The sequence below is a fragment of the Zonotrichia albicollis genome, chromosome 7, assembly GCF_047830755.1.
Source record: "Zonotrichia albicollis isolate bZonAlb1 chromosome 7, bZonAlb1.hap1, whole genome shotgun sequence".
In the NCBI taxonomy this organism is placed as follows: domain Eukaryota; kingdom Metazoa; phylum Chordata; class Aves; order Passeriformes; family Passerellidae; genus Zonotrichia; species Zonotrichia albicollis.
Window position 1 is genome coordinate 33,065,895 of NC_133825.1, and position 26,320 is coordinate 33,092,214.

The following is a 26,320-nucleotide window of genomic DNA, read 5'->3' on the forward strand; positions in this document are numbered from 1 at the left end:
TAACTTTAAATTTGTTTGACTTTCAGTTCTTAAATACCTACTGTATTTTTTTTCACAGCTGTTGACTGCATTAAAATAGCTGTTCAGAATCTCTTTACACTGGCTGATACTCTACCTGCTTGTGATGTGTGTGAAGCTGCCAGCATTGTGTTGTGTTTTGTGAAAGATTCTTATCCTGTATCATCAGCTTTATTGACAGAATTTGAAAATAATGATGGCTACCAGCTCCTGCTAAAAATTTTACTCGGGTAAGAGAGGCTTTTGGTAGGCTTCTAGAGCATGGTAAAGCTTAATTTTCAGAATGCATAGTGGTCTCTTAAAATATCAATCACATAGGTAACTCTGTGTGGATGCAAAGCATTGCTATATTAGGAAGGGAAGCAGTGCATAACTTTTACTACTTTAGCCATAACAGAAGGAGAACAGTATAGGGGAAGTTAGTTTGCAGGTGTGATGGGGACTTTTTGAACACAAGACAAAGGTTCTTCATCAATTAGTTTACAGAGAATGTAGGTCAGAGACATTTGTCTCAGTTAAGGTGAGATTTTAATCCAGGAATGCAGTCAGCTAGAGAGGGAAACACCTATCTCCTTTCTGTGCAAAAACAAGTGAACAAAACCTACCCAAACTTAAATCTGAGATGTTTACATTCCTCAGAACACAGGTGAGCATCAACACATCAGAAAAAATCCCCACTAGTTATCCTAATCCAAATTAAAAAGCAGAATCTGTTGTTCTCTTTTGTCACCTTGTGTTGTTGCACCAGGCTGAGTTTGTTTACCATCGTCAAAAGAGAGCATTTCCAGATGCTTTTGTTTCCATTCTGGATTTGCCTATTTTTGTAGTATTCATCCAACACTTGTGGAAAACTTTTATCCCTGAACAATGACTGGAGTGGGGAGGGTATTTTGTAATTTGGATCTAGAGGATTGTAAATTGAATCATGAAGTCAAAGATATCTGTGAATGACTATGTCAGTTCACGGTTTTTGAATGGCAAAAAATTATTAATTTATGGTTGGAAAAAAAAATTGTGTTTTTCTGGCAGTGTTTTCTTTAGTTACCAGACACTGTCTAGATTTCCCTTGTAAATAAACTGCATTGAGATGAATATTTCTGATTAAATTCTAGCCATGTTAGGGCAGAAAACACGGAATCCTTTTCCATAAGGACTATGACTATCCCCGTCCCTTTCAACTGATGTAACTAGGCTGAAGAGACAGAAATAGCAGATGCTCAGGGCTTCAGATTAGTCTTCATTCCCAGCATATGCTGGCATAATTGAGAGTTCTTTCCGGAATGTTTCATGTGAGCAGGTACCGTCTTCTCTGATGGTTGGAACTTTTTCTTCAGGTAAAAAGAGTCTTGCTAATAGCATTCTTTGAAAAAGAGCATTTGCTCTTTTGGTTTTTTTTCATGTTTAGGTGAAACCAGAATATTTTGTTGTTTTCTTCAGAGATTTTTCTAACCTAACTTTATCAGTCTATTTCTCTGCCACTAACCTGTGCCTGGATGATGAAGTTCTCCTGAAGAATTGACCCATTATAGAATTGCAGAATAAGATGATGTGCTAAACTGTTCTCTGTCCTTTGACAGACTGTCACTTCAGTCTATGAACCATGGCAAATCGGGGATTACATTTCAAACTATTTCCTTATTTAGGAGAGACCATGCTGTCTTCATGATTCACAAAACTCAGGCAATAGAATGTTTTTCTGTTCCTCGGGGATGAGATTTTTCTGTTATTTATCTCAGTTAGCAAGTCCCTTATCTTGCCAACCATATGTCCACCTTTTTATATTGTGTGTTTTAATTATTTGAATTCTCACAAAGTTTAAATGTTTATCCTCCAAATCAGACTTGTTTTGAGTTAGCTTTTTTTTAAAGGACATATAACGGGACTAAGTTAAAATATTTATCTTCCATTTGTTAGCGAGACTCTTTCAGTGTCACTTCAGTTTCCTTCAGTCTGGAGGTTTTGTTCTGATTCAGTGTGCCACCATGGTGTGGGTTATTCTGTGTAACTCCTATGTGCTCCATGCCTGATGCTGTACCCAAAGTGTTTAATAATTATGGCATGGATATATGACTGTCCTGAGTTTTATTCCTAGATGTGAGGGTTTGCAGCAAAATGAAGGAGACCCTTATCTGGATGAGATCTTGGACATGCTGACTTGCCTTACAACCTGTGGAAAAACTGAACTGAAAGTTTCTGGCAATATTGTGCACCCACAGTTGCCACACTTTGATTTTGAACGGACACAGTCTTCTGGTACGGTGGTGTATATGTGAGTGTATGTGTGTGTAAATATATTTATATATGCACATGTCACTGAGTAGAGGGGTCATAGGAAAATAAAACTCTATTAATTTTGTGTCTTAATATGGAAGAAAGGAGTATGATGTGGCATCTTCAGATCTATGTGTCAGTGCTGCTGGAGCCTGAATGCCACCTACATCAAACTGAACTGACCATGTTAGCTCTAGCATTTCATCCAAGCTCAAGAATATACCTCCCCATCACATCTCTCATGTCTGTTGCTCTCATTTCCACTTTCAGATGATCTAACATTACAATTAGGATACTTGCAGAGAGATAATTTTTACATGAGTGTCATGTAAAAATGATCTCTCCTGGGTTTTTTCCACACAGGAATGACAGTGAAAAACCTCCAGCCTTTCCAGGTGCTGCAATCCATTTTCCAGAGAAGTAATGATCAGCACCTGTGTGGAAGAATCTTGGCAGCAATTGGTACCATATGGGCTTGGGACAGAGTGAACTTCTTTCTTCTGGAATGGACACTGCAACCTATCAACCAATTCACTGACATCATTCACTTCAAACCACCCGCAGTCCAAGTCCAGTTCTTCAGACTGGTGGAGTCCATAGTCCTGGGCCTGTCCTATGTTCCCCATGAGATTTTGAAGAAGGTTCAGTATTTGATAAAGGAAAACATAGTGCCATTCTGCACCTTAACAGCTCTCCAGTGCCTTCTCAGCATGACCCAGAAGGACCTGTTATTTAGTGACATTTTCCGTGACTCTGGGCTCTTAGGCCTACTGCTGGCACTCTTGAGGAAGGAAGCCAAGATCTTGAGGAAATCAGGTACAGCTTAAAGCCACTCACAACAACCATTGAAGAAGGCAGATCAACAGGAATAAATAATCTTTTTCTACAGTAAATTTATGTGGGTTTTTTAATACAGAGTAGCTAGATTTTGTCTTCAGACCAGTTGGCCTAAATTTGGCACACAAGCTGGGTCCTCTCTGAAATCTTTGCTGTTTATTTTTCTGTTCACTAGCCTAAACAGCTCTGGGATTTTCTTTGCTAGTGAACGTTGAATTTTTCTGGGTGGTACCCTTCAGCCCACATTTTTAAACAAGTCTTAATTTGGGGTTCTCTAGAATGCAAGCTTGAGACTGGAGCAAGAAAAATATTTCCTTCCCTTTCTTGTATATTGTAACATAACTTTTAATATGCTGACAGCTGGAACTCCTCTGCCTAACCCAAAAGAAGGCACTGAGAAGGAATTAAATGTTGTGATGCTGAAAATGGTGGCTGCTCTTACAGCAAGGTCTGTGAGGAACACGGGTAAGGAAATACACATGACTGTGTTATCCTCATGATATTTGGTGATAAGTGGCCATGGTCTTAAGGAGCACCAACAAATTTTCTGACTTTTGTGCTTCAGTCAAAAATGGAAGAAAAAAGCAAGAAGTGTAGGGATAACAGTGTTACACTAGAAGGAAATGTGACAAAGGTATTCTCATCCTGAATTATAAGCTTTCCCCCAGTAGTCAGCTTGTTTCCTTCATCCATGTGCATACTCCTGAAGGGTTTATATAGGATGCACTAACTTAGCTTGTGGAAAAAAAGTGTGTGTACTTGACTCTTCTGTATTGTTTGTTCATCCAGATTTTCTGCCATTATATTTGTTATTTGAAATCTTGATTGGATCAGGTGCATGCTGAGGAACACTCCTATATTTGTGTTATACCTAAGAATTTATACCTGTTTGTAGGGAATCTCGTGGAACACAGTAGCACAGGAGTGAATGCTACTGAATACAGGAATCCACTCAATTCACTATGGAATCCTAGAATCATCATGTTTGCAGCGTTTTGCATGGTGTGAATATATTTTTGGAAATCATCAAAATTTCCCTTCATAAATGAAAGAGATGCTTAAGCTGAAACTAATGTGTCTTTTCCTTTTTATTCATTATTGTATTGGGAACCTGTCATCTCTGATGATTGGAAACATGGTCATCAGTTATTTTATCCCTAGTTGTTCTTAGGCCATTCAGTTTGTGTCATGTTTACCTTAACCAGCTGCTCTTCTTACCTGTCCTGCTGTATTTGTAGAAATGTGGCATTTCACACCAACAGTGAAAATCTGCCTGTAAAAATTACAAGCAAAGGGTACTTTAACTGAAAAATGACAATGTGTCTATCCCCAGTTGTTCTGAAGGACTATGGAATGGTGCCATATATCAAGATATTTTTGGATGATGAGTGCTACAGGAGTGCTACCCTCAGCATCTTGGAGCAGTTATCAGTCATCAATTATGAAGAATATATGAGCATTATTATTGGAGCCCTCTGTTCTTCCACTCAATGGGAACTGCACCTGAAACTAGATCTTCTGAAGGTAATAATGTGACTTTCACTTGGGCATTGTTTTTTGGGAACTATCTGTTTTCAAGATGTAAGAGCAGAAGAAAGAGCTGTAGTCCAGCTCTAGATTATGGTAACTTGGGCACTTTGATTTTTAGCAATGCCTGTGTGGTCAATACCTTCACTCAGTATCAGATTACAAAGTATTTTGAAGACTTCAATGGTAATGCAAGAGGGAAAAATGGAAATGCTAAAGGCACAATTGTATGAGCAGTTCTATATAATGTGATAGAGAAAGGAGAAGCAAATGTGAATGAAAGTGGATTTGTAGAGAGAGGATACAAGATATGAAGCAGCAAGATAGGAAGAGCCAGGATAGGCATGAGATGAACAGCTTAATTCTGATAAGTTTCCAAGATTGAAACTCTGATGTCCCTAATTGTGTCATTTCTCACAAACACGAGAGTAAACACATGTAGAAAGAGATGAGGCAATGGAAAGGAAGAATTTTATGAATGTTTCGGGGAAAGAAACTAGGACTAGTCAAGGCCTCTATTGACCCCAGAGTGTCTGATCCCTAAGCAATGAAGCAAAGAATCACAGTGCTTTATTTTGGTTTAGGTCACAGGCATCCAGTTGAAAAGCAGCACTGTTGTTGTAAGCATTGATTTTAAAATTGCTTTCTACCTTCTCTGTCAAGTGTCAATGGAATTAATTTTTCTGTACAATATAACAACTGCTTCTATAACAAAAGAACCATGTAAAAAAAATTAAAACCATTAAAAAATGAAAAGAACCATTAAAAAAATAAAAGTATGAAGTTTATAGCTTTGATTTGAAATAGTAAACTTTAACAATACCTGTGGAAAAGTTGAGTATGATGTCCAAACTAATATGAAAATAAATGCAACTTCAGTGTCTAATTTTGACAAATGATAACTGTATTAAAGTATAATGTAAGCAAATAAATTTATTTTCTTTATCCATTGGGACTGTGATTGTGTTACACACAAATTCAGATTGATTTGCTAATGTATATTTAGCTGTTAAAGCCTGAGCCCAAATGCAATTAGCACTGCCGTATTCCAGTGTGGCACGTGGACAATTATGAGGAATAACAAATAATGGAATGTGCAAAATAAATTCTGTTAGCAGTAACTGAGTTAGGGGGTTTCCAGCAGACATCAGTTTTATAGATTCAAGACAGAGGAATACTAACTCATAGGTGATTAAATTCTAACTTAGTTAAAGCTGTGGGAAATGTGTTTACTGTTGACCTACTCTGGAATGTGTTAAAGCCACCATGATAACTTCAACTCTAAGTTATTAAATTTACTCCCTGTTCAGAAGTCTCTGCCTGGTTTGATACATTATCATACAAAATTGAATGACAGTAATGGAGTGCCCCCTCCCCCTTCAGTTCTCACAGCCCCTTCTCACAGTCCTAGCTCCTGTTACAGGCAGATATACTTATTTTAAAAACTGTTCCTCCTCAGGAGGCTGTGAAGTAAAGCTTTTCCATTGGATATCTCTTGGGGAGATCTATATGTGAAATTAACCCTTTCCAATGTGCAAAGGTACAGCATCAAATTTGAAAAGCCCCTGTACAAAATGAATTGTGCAACACCTCAAAAACTTGGGATCAATTATATTCAAATGCAATAGACTGTTTCCTTGCAAGCTCCTTTTTCTCACCAATTTATTTCCACAGCTCTTAATAACTTTTCCAGATTTGCTTTAAAATGGCAAGCCCATAACATTCAAAATTGGAAAATAGTTTAAGTTGGTTTTATATATGTTATATTGTCAAGTGGCATTCACTTATAACGTGCTTTAATCCTATTGAAGTTAGATAAAATCTAATTACTTCATTGTCTTGAGATCTTACTTTTTATGGCTTTTTTCCTCTGAAGTGTTGTGCAAACTTTAAAAATACCTTAGCTGAGAAAAGATATTCTTGTCTTTCTTAATGAGGAGAGCCTGCTGCTTGCAATATTCTTTATGCCATCCCGTGTCACTGGTTTTTTTTGGAAAGGGCATTCTCAGTCATATGAGCAAAAGTTTAGTGTGGGTTCTCAGTTGCATTCAGGCAGGAAGACTTGTCTGTAGAGAGCTGTCCCTTCCTGCCAGTTTTCATGTGAGAGTATTTACAATTTAATCTTTACTTCCATTTATCTAGGGTAAAAGCAGGGTTCTTGAGAGAGTCTGAGAAGACTGGTAAAGGAACATCAAAGATATGAAACTACCGCTGGCCAAAGTGACTAGGATTTGTAAAGCAGGAAATTTGATTTCTTTGCTTCCTCCTGTGAGCACTGTTCTGTACCTGACTGCTTTAGTGGCTCTTAAGGGTGCATTCAAGAGCTGGTTGTATGATTCACTGGGTATATGGGGAAAGGGAGAAGTTGTGCAGTGATGACCTTTATTTAGACCACCTTCCCCTTCCCCGTCAAAGAGTGAAATTTTGGTCAAAGAATTTTGGTGCAAACTTGTAATTTTACAGCATTCTAAAGCTTCTTTTCGCCTTGATTTAAGTGCTTCTCTTTTTTTCTTTCTTCCCAACATTTGTAGTCACTCTTGAGGATACTGGAGAGTCCCAAGAGCCATTCAGCTTTCAGAACCTGCAGTGGATTCAACGGGCTCCTGTCCCTCCTGTCAGACATGGAGGGTGCACTGCAGGACCCTCCACCTGGGCAGTGGGCAGCAGTTGGGCAGAATTGCATCTTGGAGCTGATTTTCCATGCTCTTCAGGGGATAACTGCAGCCCTGCACCTAGACCCTGTCAACAGCACCTTCTTCCAGAGGAATGGCCTCTTTGAAAAGATGGCAGAGGATCTGGGATCACTTGGATGCTTCTGGACAAAAGGGGAAAAGCCAATTCCTGTGAGCCTTGAGAAGACAAGGACTTTTGCAGAATTCTTGGATGCAGCACTCTGTTCTTCACAACCTCTCCCAGAATGGCTAAAAAACTGCATTTGGATTCTGAATTTTCTTGATCATATGGTCAAAGGAACCCTCCATCAAGAAAGCTACTTTAAGGAGAGGAAGCCAGAGATGGGAGAAGCAAGAGATGATCAGGAGGCACCCCAAGCTCAAGAAGAGCATCCTGTTGCTTTCAAAAGACCAGTCAACAAATTACCTGCCTCTGCCTCTATGCTATGGGGGAATCCTGAAGAGAAGTAAGCCTTTATTTACTACAGGAAACAGAGTACTAAGGCTTATATGTGCATTTTGTATGGTAGTAAACTGAGGGAAGGTATGGTATAACCTGCCAAGGGTAAACAAATCAGTTCAATCCCAACTCCCAGGCCTCCAGGCAGCAGAAATCTGGAAAGGTTTTGGAAAGGTAAATGATGAAAATAAATGGGTATAAGGATTTAGTGCAGCAGTGGGACACACAGCCCCAAGAGCTGCAGAGTTTATGTTGAAGATTGACACCTGCAAACTGGGAGCAGGAATGGAGTCTTAGAAGAAGGTTGGTGGGACTTAAATCTTGTGCTTAGTCACTGCTTGAACCTGCTCTGATCAATTTTGACTTTTTCAATTATGTGGAAAGCTGCTTCCAGTCACTTGATACAATGAAAACAGAAGTTACACTAAGGTATTTTAAATGCTCCCTCATGCATGTGTGTCCAAGCACGTGTGCAGACACACTCTCATTTATTCATGTTGAAATAGAGAAAATTGGGAAAGGAACAGTCATGCTGCCTACTTCATTGAATAAAGGTTTATGTCAAAACATATATCCTTGGTAGGAAGGGAAGACTATACCAGAAATCAGCATAGCTGTCAGCTGTGAATCTGTTTTGAAGCACCTGCATTTTGTAACTCATGAGATTTTTCTGTCTATTCATTTTTCTCTAGCTTTATCTTGAATATAAGTTCTTTTATCAAATTTGTTTCTGGTTGGAGTTATGCTTAAAAAGATTAAGTTGATAAGTGTGAGATTTCTTCAACCCTTACTGTAGATTATTGCAAAGTCATCTTCCAATTTACAGACCAAGACATGATGTCTGCCACTCACAGCATCAGTCACTGAAGTCAGCAGAACTCTTTTCCCTGAGTACTGAAGCAGGCTGAATAAGCATTTCTGGTTATATTTATACTTGTTTGACGCAAGTAAAAGAACGTGTGGTGGGTTTCTTTGTTCCCTGTGCAGCAGATTTTAAAGTAGTCATGGAGATGTTTGTTCCATGTTTACTCTTTAAATTACACTGGAAGTTTCTGATTAGTACTCAGTGCTGGGGAGAGGACTTGGTAGCTCAGGAGGAATAAATGCTCTTTGCCAAGCAGATCTTCCTAGCCTGATTTGGAAGAACATGGGTCCATGTGCATAGAGGGTGGTAGTTGTGAGAAGTACCCTCTCTCTTGTATGGATGTTAAGGGAGAAAAAGTAGGTTGGGGCAATGCTGGGAGGGATGTGGCTCTGTCTGTCTTTCTGAAGTTACTAGGACTGAAATGAAGAGATGAGCAAGGCTTCCTATCTCCTTATGTTCTTTTGTCTGCTGAGATGTGATGCTGTGCAGTAACTGAAGACCACTGTGGAGATATTAATCCTGAAAACTGGGACCCTTTCAGTTCACAGTGTCTGTCTGATTTGGGATTGCTTGTTCTGGGATGTGAAGGCACAAAAGGAAGCCAGATCAGCTAGGGGAGGTTGGAGACTGTCCATGAAAAGTGTATGCAAACACAAAAGAGGAACATGTACTGGAAAGCTGACAATCTTCAAGCTATACAGCCTGTATCCTTTTCCACCAGTAAATTTTATGAAAATAAAAATAAGAAATCCCATAGTTTCTGCAAGCCTGTTGTTCCCCTAGTGCAGCTTCCTCTTAGCTCTAATCCACACTCACACTTCCTCCTGAAAGGTTTCAGGCAGCAGCATGAAAGGAGGAACTTGAATGCAATCAGTGTAGGTGGCCTGTGATGCCCCATCTTGCAACACATATTAAGTGTTCCCAAGGAGGCAGGGAAGGGAGGTGATCCTGCAGGAGCCTGTTGCTAATATATAGCAAAGTTAGTATTTTAATGCTGGATAATATTCTAGCCCCTTCCACTGTCCTGTGGTCAGTGATGCTGCAAACTTCTGGAAATTGGCTCTGTCCTTCCCATCTCAAAACCAGCCCTCTGTGTTCCTGCTCCCGCAGTGATGTTTGAAACACCTTTTGTGGCAGATGGGGCTTCTGGTTTTCCTTTTGTTCCTGGTGATTGGACATAGCCTGATCCAAGCTGTGTTAACTGAGGCTGATCTCTCTGGGAGGGAAGCCCTTCTTTGTGCCCACCCAAGCAGCATGGCTGCTGCAGCTGCTGTTACCACAGAGAGCTCACTGTGCTAATGGCTCTTCAGGTTCTTTGTGACATCTCATTTTGTACCCAAACCCTCTTATTTATCTTATTTAAGTAGCACCAGTGCAGAGCAGATTTGCAATTCACACCATGAGGCTGGTGAGATAGATGGAGTGGAATCCCAGGGCTGATTGGATAGCCCTGGGGTAGGAGTGAGAGACAGGGGCTGTTTGCAGAGGTGAGGAGTACAGGAACACAGCTTTTGTACTAAGATAGGCCATAACATGAGGAGCACAGAGAATTCTTATTATTCAGAATATTATTCTTAAAAACCCTTCTTAAGTCTTGTTGCTCTTCTCTGCACACACTCCAGCACCCCGAGGTCCTTGTAGTGAGAGGCCCAGAACTGGACACAGCACTCGAGGTGCAGCCTCACCTGTGCCAGGTACAGGGGCAGAATCACTCCCCTGCTCCTGCTGGCCACACTGTTGTTGATGAAGGCCAGGATGCCATTGGCCTTGTTGGCCACCTGGGCACAGCCTGGCTCACCTGGGCATAGGCCAGCACGCCAAGCTTGTTTCCAGCCAGGCAGCTTTCCAGCCATGATTTCGTCCCTATTTTATTTCGTCCTGATTTTAGCGAGCTGGGATTATTCTCTTCTAAAATGGTGTGGGTTTTCTCAGGGAGATGGGAGGAGAGTGTTTTTTCACTGTACTTTTTTCTGTGACATTTCAAAACTTGCCCACATTCATGTCAAGTACAGGCATATGTATCCACACTGAAACTACTGCTGCAGCAACTCTTTATACCAGACCTGATTTTGATTTGTTGCACAGAAAATATTGCAAAAGAACAATTAATTTGAAATTATCCTTCTTGAGAGTGCAGTAAAAATTATTTGTCACTGTGTGGCAGTGTGCTACACACTACTCCCTGTTCTGCTGAATCAGATGAGGCTATTTGGGAGTGGCTGACAAACATGTTTAATTGCAGCCTTTTTACCCTCCTTTATGTCCCTTGTAAAACTTTTTTTTTTTTAATGCTTACTCTTATCCTTGTACCTTGTGTTTTATCCAGTTCATAAAGTATATTGTGCTTTATTTTGTCAGTCTAATTACAGCCATTAGATGTTGCCTTTGCTTTATTTGTGAGATCTGCTTGGGACAGATGTTTCTGACAGTGCACATCACAGCTCGAGTTCAGAGGTGCACCCAGCAATGCTGATGATACTCTAAACAGGATGAGCCTGTAGTACCTAAGCTAGAGTTTTTGCTGTGCTGTGGGTTCATCTTTGAGCTATATCTGGCCTCTAGCCTGCATCATGGCATTAGCAGATCTTCTCTGTGATGTTTCTGATTCCTCAGTTCCTTCCTGTGCCTGAACATACAAAGGTCCTAAGTGGCAAAAATGAAAACTGGTGGGAAAGCAGATATTCAAGTCTACTTTACTACTTTAGGCAAATTCTAGTGTTGGAAGGGGAGGAGGGCATACTTATTTCATCAAGACTGTCTCACCTTTGCTTATTTCCATTTTATTTTAAAGTACTAAGGTTACTGTATAACCCAATTATAAACTTCTAGAAAATAAAAGGATAACATTGGTTGTGGATTGATGCATCAGAGATTCCTCTGGTTGCCAGTTTTCTGTTCTGCAAATACCTTCAAAGGCAAAATTTGCTTAAAGAGGCTGCCTCACATCTTTGAATGTGCAGGTCCTTGAAATGTCAGCTCATGAGCAGGTGATGTCCTGTCTTTGTTACTCTCAGGAGGCATTCAGCTGCTCTGGGTCATTTGTGTTGTTTGCTTAGCTTCCAATGCTGAGCCTGGTTGCTGCTGGGAGGATTTAATGCTGTGCTCTGCTGGAATATGGTTAGAACCTCTTTGCTGTTCTAATGATTATTATGATGTGTCCCTTTACTGCAGGTTGGAAATGAGAGACTGCACCATTGTACATCCAGGTGCTGTCTGTGTCATGGTGAGGTTGTTGCCAAGGCTGTACAAAGAAGGATATGCTCAGGTGAGTCTGAACATATCAAAATGCCATCTAAACAGTGTCTTCTATTTCTCTGTAGCTTCATTTCCAGGAATCGCTTAGTCTTTGCAAATGTGGCAATTTACCTAAAACACTGTCAGGAGGAACAGCACAAATTTCACTGCGTCAGTAGATGTAAGAACAACAAAAACTATTGGCTGTCAGTTTGCTAAAGCATTTCTGTGCCTGCCTGATGCAGTATATGGATTTTGGTCCCAGAATACTTATTGCAAAGGCATAATGTAGAAGTGCCTTGAAAACTGTTTTAAGTATAGCCAACAGACCAAGCAACCAGGACAGTCTGACCCTTCAGACCTAATGGTCCATAAACATTTAATGCAGCTTAGAATGTGTTTTTCTTTGTCAAACCATCCAGATATGTATACACACCCACTCTGAATAAATATACTGCCTGGATTGTATTGGCTGTTTGGTCTAACATACTTGAATGCAGTCAAAGTTCATACGAAGGGACTGAAATAAACCCAGGCTGTTCATCCAGAGCTCTGAAAGGAACAAATAACTGCTGGCACATTCCAGCTCTTGTTTATTGGAATCAAGCCACCAGCTAGTGAAATTTTGTTAATTACAGTAATTAATATCTGAAAAACAAGTAGAAGGGTTAATTGGATGAGAGGGTCATCAAGAAATTGGAATTGGCTCCAGGACTTGAGCTCTGTAAGAAGGAAAGCCTCTGAGACCCTCAGTAGATGGCAGTGTTCTTAAAAGTATGAAGGACTAGAGCATAAATTGCAGTTGTGTATTTAAGTATGCTCATATTTTCTTTTTTTCTCTCATTCCTTTTTTCTTAGTCAATAAGGAATTATTACTGGTAGAGTTTTAGTATTTCTGTTGGGCATATGATTGCCTCAGGTAAAATTGGACCACTATTATGCAAAGTCCTGAGTCAAACCCTACCTAGGAGTTAACAAATGTCTTGAGAAATTCTCATAAAATAACCTGCAAAAAAAGTTAAAGGAAAAATAGAATTTTCCAGGCTATTTCTATTGAAAAATCATTGAATGAGAGAGAGAATGAACGGAATATTTCAGAGCTTGGGGAGCTCACTGAGGCTGCCAGGTAGAGACATAAAAGGCTGGACTTTATTAGCTTTGATCATAACATACATCACTACATGAATCCTTGTGCCAGGAGATTCTACTTGGAACACAGGAGTCAGGTAAGACCTGATGCAAAGGGTTTAACCTCAGTGGCTAGCGAAGGGGAGCTATGTGCTAGAAGGAAAATAACTGAAGGAATTACTCTTTGGGTAGATATGTTCTGTCCCAAACAGGTTACTATTTCCTTTTCTAGTGCTACAGTACTAAACAGCTAGATGAGATGAAATAATGGCTTTGTGGATGTACTGCAGACTTTGATAAAAAATTCTTTAAGGGGCTTCTTGCTCTGAATTTAAGACTGAATCAAAAAGTACCCTTTTTGGGAGCAAATGTGGAGAAGAAGGGACAATAACTCATCTCTTTGTGCTTGTTTTAGTGCCATGATAGATATTTTAGGTCCAAGTCTCCAAGAGTAATCTGGAAAAATCTTAGAATCAGTTCAAGTCATGTGTGATTCTTTTGCTTTCACAGAATTAGCAATGAGAAAGCACTGCTTTTACAGAAACTTTAATGGGACTCAATAAAATTAATGTACTTTCAATTCCAACCCTCAGAAATAATATCAATTCCCTGCCAATTTTGCAACTTCTCAATGACCTTTGTCAGACCCTAGAAATGATGGGCTGAAGCAATGTTGAACCTGTCAGTGTAGAAAATCCAGTAGCAGACAGTAAAACAGGTGATTTTGTACTTCAGCCATTTCTTATGGAATGGAATGACAATTCAAAGCTGAGGAGAATAGATTTGTGGATGTATATTCCTGTCATTGCTAGCCATGAGGAAAAAATAATTTGAATTTCATGGGTCCAGAAACTTGCTTAAAACTTTTAAACTGACCAAGAGTTTTGAGTCAGTGAGCAGTCTTTGAGTCAGTAAATTGTATTTAGAGGACATTGCTCATGTTCATGCCTATGACTGGAACTAAGCCAGTTTCCATCAGACTCCATGGTTTTTGACAACATACAAGATAGATTTTCCTTTCATTAATATGTTGTCTGTTCAGTGATGAAAGATAGCCTTGCACATGTTTCAAACACTGTAAATTGAGACAGGTTCCCATCCACTTCAGATATGTGGCCCTGGGTATTCACAGTGTATTTTCTACCTTGAAAAGAAAGATGTTTCCTCTCAGAGACATGTCATCCTTGACTGAAATTTTAAGATTCCAAAGTGTCATGACAAATCTTTCCCATTTGTAATGTCAGATACAGAGATCGTCTAGATCTGACAAAAGTGGGTAAGGGAAAGGAAAGAATTTTTTAGAAGAGAATAAGAGCTTTTTTATGTTCTGTCTCATCATCCTGGCAGGTTTCTTCTGAATACAGACAAAAATAATCCTCACACAATTCATTATGTAAATTATTTATACTTCTACTAAGTAATACTATTGCTTCCACAGCTGGATTTTTCCCTTTTGTTTTCATCCAGGTCTCTTGTATAATGAGCTGCTGTCATAGTCATTGTTGTGAAATCAATATCAATAAGGATTTGTAAAAAGACGCTTATCCCTGTTTTAAATTTAGGCTAAATTACTTGTTCTCCCTTTAGATGTTAACAACGTTAAATTTTTCAAGTATTTCTGCACACATAATTATTGCTATTTTGTTCTTCATTTTAAGGAATTTGCATCCTTTTGAAGTGAATGCACAGTGACAAAAGTTCATCATTTTTGCATATCTTGAAAATAGCATAATAACCCTGAAGATGAATAACAGTGAATTAAATTCAGCTACCAAGTTTTGAAACTATGGGCTCTTAGGAGAAATAATCTGGGAATTACTTAAGCAGATTGGACAAATTGCTAGGTGACATTTGCCCTTAAAACTCTGAGGCAAAGCTCAGCTGCATTCTAACCAGCACCTTCAATATCCTGATTCACAGTGCAAGTAATAAGTGTTAAGAAAATAAATCCATGCACACAGAAATACACAGCATGGTTTCTTGGCCATCTTTAATATTTCCACTAAAATCTCATTTTACTGGAACAAAAATCCATGAAAACAGCTCATTTTATTCAAAACAAAGCAATATTGATATTGACAGAGCAGCTAGGCTAATGAAAACAATCAATCTTTTTGTACACCATTATGCTTTTATTGGATTTATTTTGGAATAAACTGGTTGCTTCACTTAGTCAAGACCCATGACATCCTCTGTTTAGTGTTATTTACACATACTTTCCTGCATATAGTCAGAAATTAAGTAAAATGTTAATTAAAAGATTTAAAAAGTTGTGAAACTTGTAAGCACTCTGAAATAATGTAGTTTAGTCTGGTGGATGCTTTCTGTGTGTAATGCGATTCACAGTGAAAGGTATGTCCCTGGCAATGAATAGTCCTTCAGAGAGAAGAAAACGTTATCCAAAGAATTCACCCTTAGGAAATGTTATACAAAGAACACACCCTTCAGATATGACAAATTTAGTTGAGTTCGCAAAAACAGTATGTATGTTACAACGGATGTATTGTTTTCTAAGTGCCGCAGTTGGGGGCACTTTGAACAGAAATTGTCCTGTATTGGCTTTGAAATTATCCTGTGTTGGCTTTGTCTGGTTGAATGAAAAAGAGCTCAATTCCTCTTTCCACTTAATAAGCTTATTCTGAATCCAGTTGCTTCTCATTCATGTTATAAAATTAAATCCCATTGCCTTTATTTGTGTGTCTGTCCCCATTGTTGTCCTTTTCTTTAAAAGTTTGCGAGTCTATTTCCTGGAACATCATGGGAGAAAGTTTGAAAGCTCTTTGAAATAGGGAATAATTCATCTTTGTAAGATTTGTGTTTAAATATATGATCCAGTTACTTTTACATGAAATCTAGTTAGGTCAATGGGGTACAATGCATTCCTAACTGGAAACAAATTGCTCTAAAGATAATTTAGGAGAATGGAACGACTTAAAGATCATTAAGATGCAATAATGAAGCAAAGCTTCAATTCAGCAAAACATATAGAGAAGTGTTTAAAATTGTTTCATGACATTGCTTGATACAGTTTTCTTTAAGAACAGTGCTTTTAGAATGAAGAGTAGATCATATCAATATTGCTTTCCATGGGCTTATTGTTATTTATATTCTGAATTCCTGTGTTGGTCTTGGAGTTTATGCCCAATAACCTGTCCTTGGTGGTGGTGCCTTGTTTTTGAGTGCCAGCTGATTGTTTTCTTCCTTCACTGCCACAGAGATGAGGCAGGAAAGCTGAGCTGTGGATGGCCAGGCAGCTGCTCAGATGAATATATGCACATTGATTTAGTGCAGAGCTTGATAGAACAGCCATGCAGTTCTGCTTGAGCCTCTTGCCTCAGGGGCTTCTTTTCTGGACCAGATGTTTACACTCAGGGATTTGACAATTGAAAAACAAATTAAAACAGAATAAATCAGTTTTCCTATACAGTTTAGTTCCAGCTCTCTGACTTTACTTCTGTGTCCATTTCAGCTTTCCCAGGAGATCCAATGCGCTCTGGTTGATCATATCCAGTCCTTGGTGAAGTCAGAGAAGAGCCGTCAGGTGATGTGTGAGTGTGGCCTGCTGAGCACAGTCATCACCTCCTGTCAGGATGCTTTCTGCAGTGACAGCCACCCCCTGCACCTGCCCCTCACCAGGGTGTTTGAGAAGCTGGCATCACAGGCCGTTGAGCCACATGTGTTAAGGTATAAGATTATATCTAATGGAAGCAATTTGCTTTAGTGGTGCTTTTTTTGGCAAAGTTTAGTAAATAATTACATGCTTCACGTAGTGCTCTAATTCAGCAAGACTCAGACTTTTCTTTCAAGTCCCAATTAATTCTCCTTCCTCACTGATTGCAGGATATATGCTTAAATGACTCCTGAAGATGGTATGAGTCTGTAGTGTTCTGCATCATCACTGCAGGGGTTATAAAGCCACTTATGAATGAACCAATTAAGACACTGTAAAACAAACAGGGTTATTCTCTCCTGGTATTTATATGGAGAAGCTGTTTTCTGCAGAGTAAAAATTACTTTCTCATGTCTCAGATTCATGTCAATGACAGATGCAAAAATAAAAAGTGCATCCTTTTTCCTCATGTGCTGTTTCCTGTTCGAGGTTGCATTTTCTTCAATAATGCTGACAAGTGCTAAACATTACAGTACCTAACAGCTACCAGAGTGGAGATGAATATAAATATTCAGTGGAAGACTGTATTTCTTTCAGTCAAATAGGGAATAAGATTTATAAAAAAAAAAAACTCCATAAAAATCTCTGACCCATAGTTGTTTTTTTTTTTCCTGAAAAATTAGGGCCATTCAAAAATATCGATGAAGGAAAGCAATCTTTGGTATTTTTTTTCAACATGAAAACCTTGAAAGGAAACATAAAGCAAGCAAAATATTTGTGTTGCTACAATGGAAAAGATTCCTTCTGTTCTATTTGGAATGACTTTAAAATTCGGTGTTTAGAAAAATAAATTGTTCTCAAGAAGTCTAAGTTCTATTTGCATGGTTGCTGTGACTCTAAGTGTCTAGATTGTTTTCCTTTTTTAAAATTGATTTTTTTTTTTAGGCAATTTTTGTCGTTGGGAGGTTCTCCATTACTACCTTCTAGGCCCAGCACAAACAAGACGAAGGTCCTTTCCCGTCAGGGGAGTGATTCAGCTAATGCAGGTAAGCACACAATGAACAGTGGCTGAGTTAGAGATGTCTCTGCAATGACAGGAAACTGCTGTTGGGTAGGTTGCTCCAAGACAGTCCCTGGGAAGCTGGAGTATGCCTAGAAGAGTTTCACTGGGTATTTCCCCAATTGGATGGTACTTGACCAACACTGAGAGCTGATCTAATAGCTAGCAGAGATCAAATTAAATCTTTGCCCAAGTTAGATGCTGAGTATATACTCAGATTTTGCTGAATCAGACATGGACATGGTTTATAAAAACACTAATATTCTACAAGCCAAGGGGAATGTCTCCTTTGTCTTGCAGCATATTTTTCTAGTGATTTACAGACAGAAATAGAATAAGCATGGGAATAAAGAGCACTGCTTTTTGTAGTCCCTAGCATATCCTAGTAATCTCCCTTGCTTATGCAGGCAGTCTGAGTCGTTTCTCTGCTCTAATGTATTTTATAGAAGAGAGGCTACAATAGTATTTGCAGTAGTATTTATACAGTAGTATTTGGTGCTTAAACCAGTCTCATGTCTGAGACACCTGATACAGCATAGTCTGTATTTGAGTCTTATGCTCTTTGCAGTCATTCTTCAAATCCTTACCATGTGTTGCTTGGGACTATTCTGTTACAGCACAGTTGAATGAATGGTCGTTAAGAAAAATGAAACCAACGGGTTTGGGATATTTTTTAATAAAATGAGTTCTGGAGCTGCCTGAAGATGTGTGGGAAGAAAATATGGCCAAAATATGGCTATGGCTCTCCTGAAAGCCTTCAATTTAAAAATGTCTTCAGTGCAATATTTTTTTGTATTGCTGTAGGATTTCTGTGGGCTGCTGAGGTTGTGTTGTCTCAAGAGCATGAAGTGCTGTTCTGAGCAGGGATGCCTAGAATATGGGCAATACCTGTGACTGGAAAATGACCTGCAGACATTGATCTGGTTAGGCACTGTGTTCTTCTTTCAGGTTCAGAAGAGAGTGTGGTGGGCAGTAAATCTGATCCTCAGACTGTTGTGCCAGTCAGGAGTTCTCCTTGGCTGTCTAAGGGATCTGCACTGGCACTCCAGACTGCCATGAGTCTCATCTCCATGACATCCCCTCGGAACTTCCAGCTGCACAGCACTGCTTTGGCTCCATCCTTTGTGGAGTTTGACATGTCCATGGAAGGCTATGGGTACTGCTGCTGTTGCTTTTATTTTAGCTGCTCTGGGTCTCCAAACCCTTACTTTGAGTATACTAACCATTCACTTCTCTCTTCATCTTAATCTATGTACCCTCTGGTTGCCTTCCATGCAGAAATGTGGCCAACATATTTTGTTACTCCCTTACTGCTGACAGTCTCCTCTCTGCTTTGCTACCATGATCCTGCAGTACCAGAGGCTACTGGTGACCCTCAGGGATGATTTTGTTTCTGATGATGGGTTCTTGCTTGCTTTTTTATAGGTGTTTATACCTGCCTACCTTGGCCACTGTCATGGGATCCAGTGCAGACCAATCTGTCTCGGGAGGGACTGGCACAGGTAAGCACTGTGACACACCTACAGCTTCTGGGAGCACTGACTCTCAGCCACTATGAAAACATTCAACAGCTGTAAGAAAGGGCAGCACATAAGCTGTGTGCATCAAAACACTTGTGTCTGTGTGTCCCAGACCAGCTCTGAACTGTAAAGCTTGTACTGCTCAGCAAAATGGGGAATTGGGTGCAGCTTCGTACTGTGATGAATGAATATTAGCAAATTTACAAATTTAAAGCAGGCTTCTAAGGAAACAGTCTTAGCCAGTAACAGTCACCAGATTTTAGGGTGATCTATGGAAGGAATAGTATCTTTCACTTAATGGGATTCTCCTATACAACAAAATACTCTATTGGGTGAACTGGGAAATGGCTGAACCTTTTGCTTCCTGAGTTTTTGTGAAATTTGAGAACTTGTTTCTACCTTAGAGATTGCTAATTCATCTGCTCCATAGCATGGAGATCTAGTGCTCATTTCCCATCAGTCAGCTTTAGGCCATTTATACATGTCCACAGAGTCAAATGTGCAATCTCTGTGATATTGAATGCAGGCAATGGAGTCCAACAGAATAGAAATTAAATTCCATAATCTAATGATGGTTCTTCCCTGGTATGGAAGAATGAAAAGCAGTTTGCTAATGGCTGCACAAGGAAAGCAACTTGCTTATTGCTTTTTTGTTCCTGTCTACAGGCAGCAGGACGTTCCCTCCCACCAGTGGCCTGACGCTGTCCTGCTGGTTCCTGGTGAGCAAGTTCGGCTTGGTGCACAGCAGCCACCCACTCCGCTTCCTTACCGTTGTCAGGCACATGTCAAGAGCAGAGCAAGAATTTGTTTGCTTTTCTGTAAGCTTCTTCCCACAGGACCTTTCTTTGGTCATTTCTACAGAAGAAGTAGAATTCCAGCCACTTGGTAAGGCTCTTTTCAGTTAAGATGCAGTGCAGTGTCCTCTTGTTATCTGGAATTTTTCATTAATAAATTTCCTCTTTGAAATACCCAGGATATTAATGAGATTTCTCTTCAGTTTTCTTCTTGAATACAGTCATGATTGTAATTGCTGCCCGTGTCTAATTTTCAAGTTTGCTGTAGGCATTGTGAATTACTGCACTATTCAATTGAAAATTTTTGAGTGTCACTTATATTGTGGAGTACAGTTTTGGAGACTGGGTATGAACCATTCAGTTCTGTATGACACTAAGCAGGTTTGGAGAGTAGGACTGAGGATTTGGGGAGTGATCTAGCATCCTAATGAAACAACTAATTTCCTCTCCTTACTTTCAGAATGTTTTCTGTTTTGCCAGTCTGTTAATATTGTTCCCTGTTGATATTTATCCCTTTTTCCTTACTGAGTAGAGTAGATGCTTCAAATGTAAATTTGATTGAGTATTCCAGAGGAGGTTGGAAATGATGTGAGAATAGTAGCTGGGACTTTGATGAACAGCTGACATAGTGTGAGTGCTCTGATGGCCTTAGATAATGATAAAAATTCCAGCTTGCCTTTTTTCATAAAAGCTACAAATTAATATGGAGATTTTATAATCTCATGGATCTGCTAGGGATTTTTTCTCTGTGCCAGCTAACTCTCTAAATACACAGAGGGGTTCTCCTCTTAGTGAACATGTTGGGTTTGTCCTAGTTCAGGGAAGGTTTGCAGCATCAAGGCAGACAGCAGGTGTTATTTGGAAGGGTGACATGTTTTATGCTGGAGGCATCTTGAGAGCTGTGCAAGTTGTAGGTCCTGAAACAGACTTTGGGCAGTGTTTTAAAGACTTTAGACCTAATAGCATCAAAGCACACTGTATACACAGTGCGTCATGTTCTTCCTGTCACATCTGAGAGTTGTGTTCTAGAGGCAGGTGAAGATGAGAAACTTTCTGTTGACTTATCCCTTTTTTTGCTGTTACAGATATTATGGAACCTGAGACTGAGGTCCTAAATCCCTCCCCATTTCCAAGGCAAGTCAAGTTTGGCTGTGGTAAACTTCTGGTCACTGGCCAGTGGCATCATCTCACAGTGACAGTGGCTAAGGAAGCAAAGAAGAACTGCATTGTGTCAGCTTATATAAATGGCCAGATGCTTGGCTCTGCAAAGGTAAAGGCTCTCTGCATAGATCTTGTGCCTGGCTTTGGCCTTGCTTTGCTTTTCATTTCCATCTCCCAATGCACCTACCATGAGATTTCAGTAATTATCTGAGAAACTCAAAGCATGGTGATTTACACATTTAACACGTGCTGCTGTGCTGGATGTGAGTGGAGTCAGAAATCTGTACAAAACAGGGAGTACTTGTGCTGCTTTTCAGAACTATGTTCTCAGCTCATACTGATGCTTTGAACTAGCTCTTCTCTCCCCCTTCAGCATGTAGATAACCGGGGCACTTTGTGTGGTGATGCTCCTCTAGAGTTGGGGATACTAGCTTGCAGGTAGCTCAGGGTTATGTTGCTGAAATTCAGTTATACCCTTAGGTGAACATTTTCTGAGTTTACTAGTGATTCAGAGGATTTATCAGTTTAAGCCAAACATCTGCAGAGGTTGTCAGCTATAAAAAGTACTTCACATCAAGGTGTGGCCAGAGAGCCTTAAATCAAGGATGACTTGGATTTAGGCTAAGACCTGCAAAGATGATGAGTTACACAGAGAGTCTCCACTCCTTCTTTTCAAGAAAGCTCTTGAAAGTGGAAAGGTCACACAAAAATAAGCTGCTGAGACTGGTCAGCTCTTTTCAAGAATCCAAAGGTGGGAGGAATTTCCTCAAGCATCTTATTTGGCCATGTATTATTTTATATCTTATTTGGTCAAGCTGTCCTCTTTCTCCTACACCCTTTGAACAATCAGTCAGTGGTCTTTTTCCTCACTAGCACACTAAGCACTCAGGAACAGATAGGTGTTCCTCAGGGTTAGTTGTTCAGTGTGTGAGATGATATCAATTCATGAGTTCATTGCTAATATTGGCGTACTGGCAGATCCCCTAATATGCAATTTCTTGTGATTTTTGTCACACAGCAGTCAATTCTCAAGTTGGATGAAATAGCAGGCAAAAGTAATTCAAATGCACCTGAAGGGTTCATAATCTACAATATAAATGAGAATAGCCCCTGGTTTCTATTATTAATATCATCATGCTCCTGGTTTTGCAGTTAATCTCATAAAATTTCAGAAATCTGATTTTTGGATTTTGAATGCAGTGTAGAAAATGCAACCTGTTCTTTCTATTATATCTCTGATTGGTGTGGTGGATTTTTGGTTTTTGAGTAGAATCTTTTTATGAATTGAAACTTGTAACCTTGGTCTCCTTCTTTTTGTTCCCATATTTCAATTCAATCTCAGCACGTGCAAAGCTCACTGTTGTAAACACAACCTGTTTAATTCCAAGTATTCTCTTTCCCATAATTGAGAAAAATCATCTGTCTTGTAAATGCCTTTTGGGACCTATATCCATTTCAAGAATGAAAATTTAATTCAATTTGACTTCCTTCAAATGAGACTGAAAGTCATCAATAAAACTAGGCCTAAACATTGCAATTGATGAAAGAATTCACAACAAGTGTGTTTAACATTCAGTGAAACAGCTCATATGAATAAAATAATCCTTTAGCAAACAAAAGATTGTTCCCAGTGTTGGGCTCACTGATTAATGTAAGTCTTCATCTTGATATGTACAGTGAAGAAAAGATGGCCTAAGAAGTTAGAAATGGATGAAGGCTGTTAACAATACTAAAGGCTATTTTTAGTTGGTGGAGCTGGAGTGGGCTGTGTTACTGTGCTGCAACAAGTCTAATATTATTCACTGAAGTGTCAACTCACTCCTGCCTCTTAATATTGACCATCCCTGTTTCTAAATCTCAGTAGTCAGAGACCAGTAAATGCTTGGAGTCTCCCATGGTAGCAACAAATTGTTAAAGAGAGGGCTAAGCCCTAAAGTACAATATAGTTTCTCTTTACCAAAAAATTCCAACTACTTCCTCTACAGTTAAATAAAATAGACTCAGTTTAGGAGGCCAAATCATTATTCTGGTACAAAATAAATGGCCCTGTTTTCTAAACAATGTTAGTTCCACTGAAGCTTACTGATGCAATTGGACAATCTACACTCTTCAAACACTGCTTATTCTCCATTTATGCCAGTACAAAGTAACTGTAACTTGCCTTTCTGTGTTGAATGTCACAGTCAGGGTTATGAAGTTAGGAAAGGAAATATGTCTGGAGTCAAGACAGGGTTTCTCTTTGTCAATACTTGAAATTTTTTTGACTGTTTTTGGAACAAAAATTAGGCTTAAACGTTTAAAATGCTTATGTTTACAGTACTTCCTAAAGTCCAATTTCTGAACAAGAGTTAATAATTGTTGTGGTGGGTTGACCTTGGCTGGATGCCAGGTGCCCACCAAGCGGCTGTATCAGTCCCCTTCCCAGCTGGACAGAGGAGGGAGAATAAGATGGAAAATGGCTTCTATGTTGAGTTTATTCAAGCAGAAGTGAGTTTTCATGTGCACAAGCAAAGAGAAAAAAAAAAAAAGGTTTATTCTCTACTTCCCATCAGTGACTGCTGTTGAGCCACTTCCTGGGAAGCAGATCTTCAGGACATGGAGCAGTAGGTATAGGAGGCAAGCATTGTAAATAATGTATTCCCTCCCTTCCTCCTCCTTTCCTTAGCTTATATGTCTACATTGACATTATATGGTATGGAATATCTCTGATGTTAATTTGGGTCAGCTCGCCTGGTTGTGCACCCTCCCAGGATTTTGCCCACACCCAGCCCCTTGATGAGGGGAATGTTGGAGAGCTGGTGCTGCCAGCTCTGCTCAGTAAGAGCCAGAGCTCTGGTGTGTTACCAACCGCGGTGTAGCTGCCAGGGCAGAGCACAGCGCTGTGAGGCTGCCGTGGGAGAAGGAGCTGCAGCTGAGCCAGGCCCAGTATGATTGTGTTACACAGCTGAGACCTCAATGAGCAAAGAGGTGGCAGGCCGCACCTTGCAGGGATAAGACCCCAGGGCATCCTGAGTGTACTGGATCCTCCCAGTGAATTTCTCCTCTGTTGCAGATGCAGTATCTCCAGCCTTTACCAGGTAGCTGCATTTCCATGGAACCCTCTTCCTTTGTTGATGTCTATGGGTACATAGCCACTCCTCGCATTTGGAAACACAAGTCCTCCTTGACCTGGCGCCTTGGTCCTACACACTTGTTTGAAGAAGCCATTTCTGTGGAAACCATGGAAGTTATTATTAAGCTTGGCCCTCAGTATTGTAGCAACTTCCAAGCAGTACAGCTTCAAGGTATGTCACAATTCTCATATCTGCCACTGTTTGTTAGGGCAGTGCTCTTTCTATTCTTTTCATCTTCTATTAGTGTTCCAACTGTGTCTAGAGATCACTCAAAAGTCTGGAAAATGGCATTACTGAATGTTGTACAAGATTGTAGTGAGATATATGAGGATCTTGTAATGTTCTGTGAATTGGATAGAAGGGTAGGAATCAAGCAGCAGAGAGAGATGAAGAGTAAAGAGGGGCAGCATGTTCTGAGTTGCAAGGTTGTGATTTCTGTTGGACAAACAAAGCAGAAGCTTTAAGTGAGACATTCTGTATTAACGGGGGGGAAAAGGCAGAAAGAGAACTATGGAGCTTAACTGCAAATGCCTGCAGAATAAGAGAGAGGGGCAGGGGAGTAAGTTACATTCAATTTAATGAAGAGGCTTTTTAACTAAAGTATGCTGTTAGCTTCAATTATTAAACAGACAGACAAAACATTTCAGTTATTGATTACTCTTTGTCCAACAAGTAGTGCATTCCCCTCCATGCTAGAGCTTGGGATGAAATGGGATGGCCATTTCTCATTTGAAAACAGCAAAATAATCTTTCTTGGTCATGCTCCAGCCTAAAGTACTCCAGTACTGTCTGAGAGTACTCCTTCTGACAGAATGCTGTAAATATACACAAAAAGTTGCAAGTCAAGTGTGGGAAGGGGTTATTGAGAGAGAAATGGTGTCAAAATACAGCTCTGAAATAAAAACATTACCTGTAGGAGTCAGAAGGATTTGACTTTTTGAATCATTGGGACTTTATGAAGTCTGGGGGCTTGTTTTCAGCATAGCTCTTCCCAGATGGGCTTCAGTACTAATCACAGATTGTGGCCATGTGACTCTAGGGATGCCCTGTTTAGGGGAGATCACTGAGCAACATATAAGATGTGATCTCCTTATTGTGAAATTATCTCACTCTCTCTGCACTCTCCCTATTTCCATCAAAACATCCAAAGAAACTCAGGCAAATGGAAATTTTGACTAAAAAGTTTTACACAATCCCTCCAAATACTACAATGAGGTTTTTTTCCCCTTAAAATGGGTTTTTGACCTTGTTGCAAACAGCAGTGGGAATTTTTGGCAGTGGTGTGTCTGTCTCCCCACTATCTCATTGCTTCTTGTTAATCAGCTGCAGTTGTACAGAGGCTTTGTCTGCAGACCAAGTGCTGCTGGAAGGGAAATGGTGACACAGTCTTGAGGCATTTTATTTATAGTTAATCTTCATGTGGTGTGTGAACTTATTTTTTGTCTAAAAGGGCAGTGTTACCAGCATTAGTAAACAGTTTTGTAAGTCAGCTGTTTTCCCAGTCTATAAAACTGTCAAAAATACAGCATGACTTTTTTTTTTATAAAGATACATATAGTTTTTCCAAGTGTGAGAATGAATAGGAAATTCTTTAAAGAAATGCATAAGAGAATTTCATACTAAACTGCTGAACCTGGTACTATTGAGAAGTTTCCCAAATGTTGTGAGTTGGCAGCCCTGAACTTTTGCCTCTGCTCTCCTTCCACACAAATCTTTGCTTTGAGTACCCCAATAAAGTTCTCAGAAACAGAAGGCCTCTGAAATGTTTTCTGTGTCCAGAAAGTTTGTTTATACCGTGTGGACAGAGGGAGAGGTTTATTACGGACATTTCTGAGCTCCATGAGATGTTATGAGGGAATACAGAATCAAGGCAAAGCAGTTACCAGGGAACACAGCCATGTGTTGGTGATGCAAGCTGCCATGGCCTGTGTGGTAAAGGATGAATGCTTTTTCATGGTTATAGTTAAGACAAAGTAAAATTATTTCATAAACATCAGTTTCCTCCAGTTATTTTTCACCTACCTCTCTCCTCTCTTGCATAAGGCACAGT

General features: G+C 39.7%; 1 protein-coding gene across 1 annotated transcript in view; it reads left to right on the plus strand.

Moving 5' to 3' along the window:
• WDFY4 (WDFY family member 4) overlaps window positions 1–26,320 on the plus strand; it is a 114,964-nt gene that overhangs the window by 13,665 nt on the left and 74,979 nt on the right. Inside the window, exons 8-21 of the mRNA XM_074544945.1 lie at window positions 59–248; window positions 2,111–2,271; window positions 2,653–3,105; window positions 3,487–3,591; window positions 4,460–4,650; window positions 7,185–7,792; window positions 11,822–11,915; window positions 16,482–16,696; window positions 17,568–17,668; window positions 18,631–18,838; window positions 19,108–19,184; window positions 19,869–20,087; window positions 21,082–21,266; window positions 24,210–24,441. Of these exons, the coding sequence (XP_074401046.1) occupies window positions 59–248; window positions 2,111–2,271; window positions 2,653–3,105; window positions 3,487–3,591; window positions 4,460–4,650; window positions 7,185–7,792; window positions 11,822–11,915; window positions 16,482–16,696; window positions 17,568–17,668; window positions 18,631–18,838; window positions 19,108–19,184; window positions 19,869–20,087; window positions 21,082–21,266; window positions 24,210–24,441 (3,039 nt within the window). The remainder of the gene's footprint in view (window positions 1–58; window positions 249–2,110; window positions 2,272–2,652; window positions 3,106–3,486; window positions 3,592–4,459; window positions 4,651–7,184; window positions 7,793–11,821; window positions 11,916–16,481; window positions 16,697–17,567; window positions 17,669–18,630; window positions 18,839–19,107; window positions 19,185–19,868; window positions 20,088–21,081; window positions 21,267–24,209; window positions 24,442–26,320) is intronic.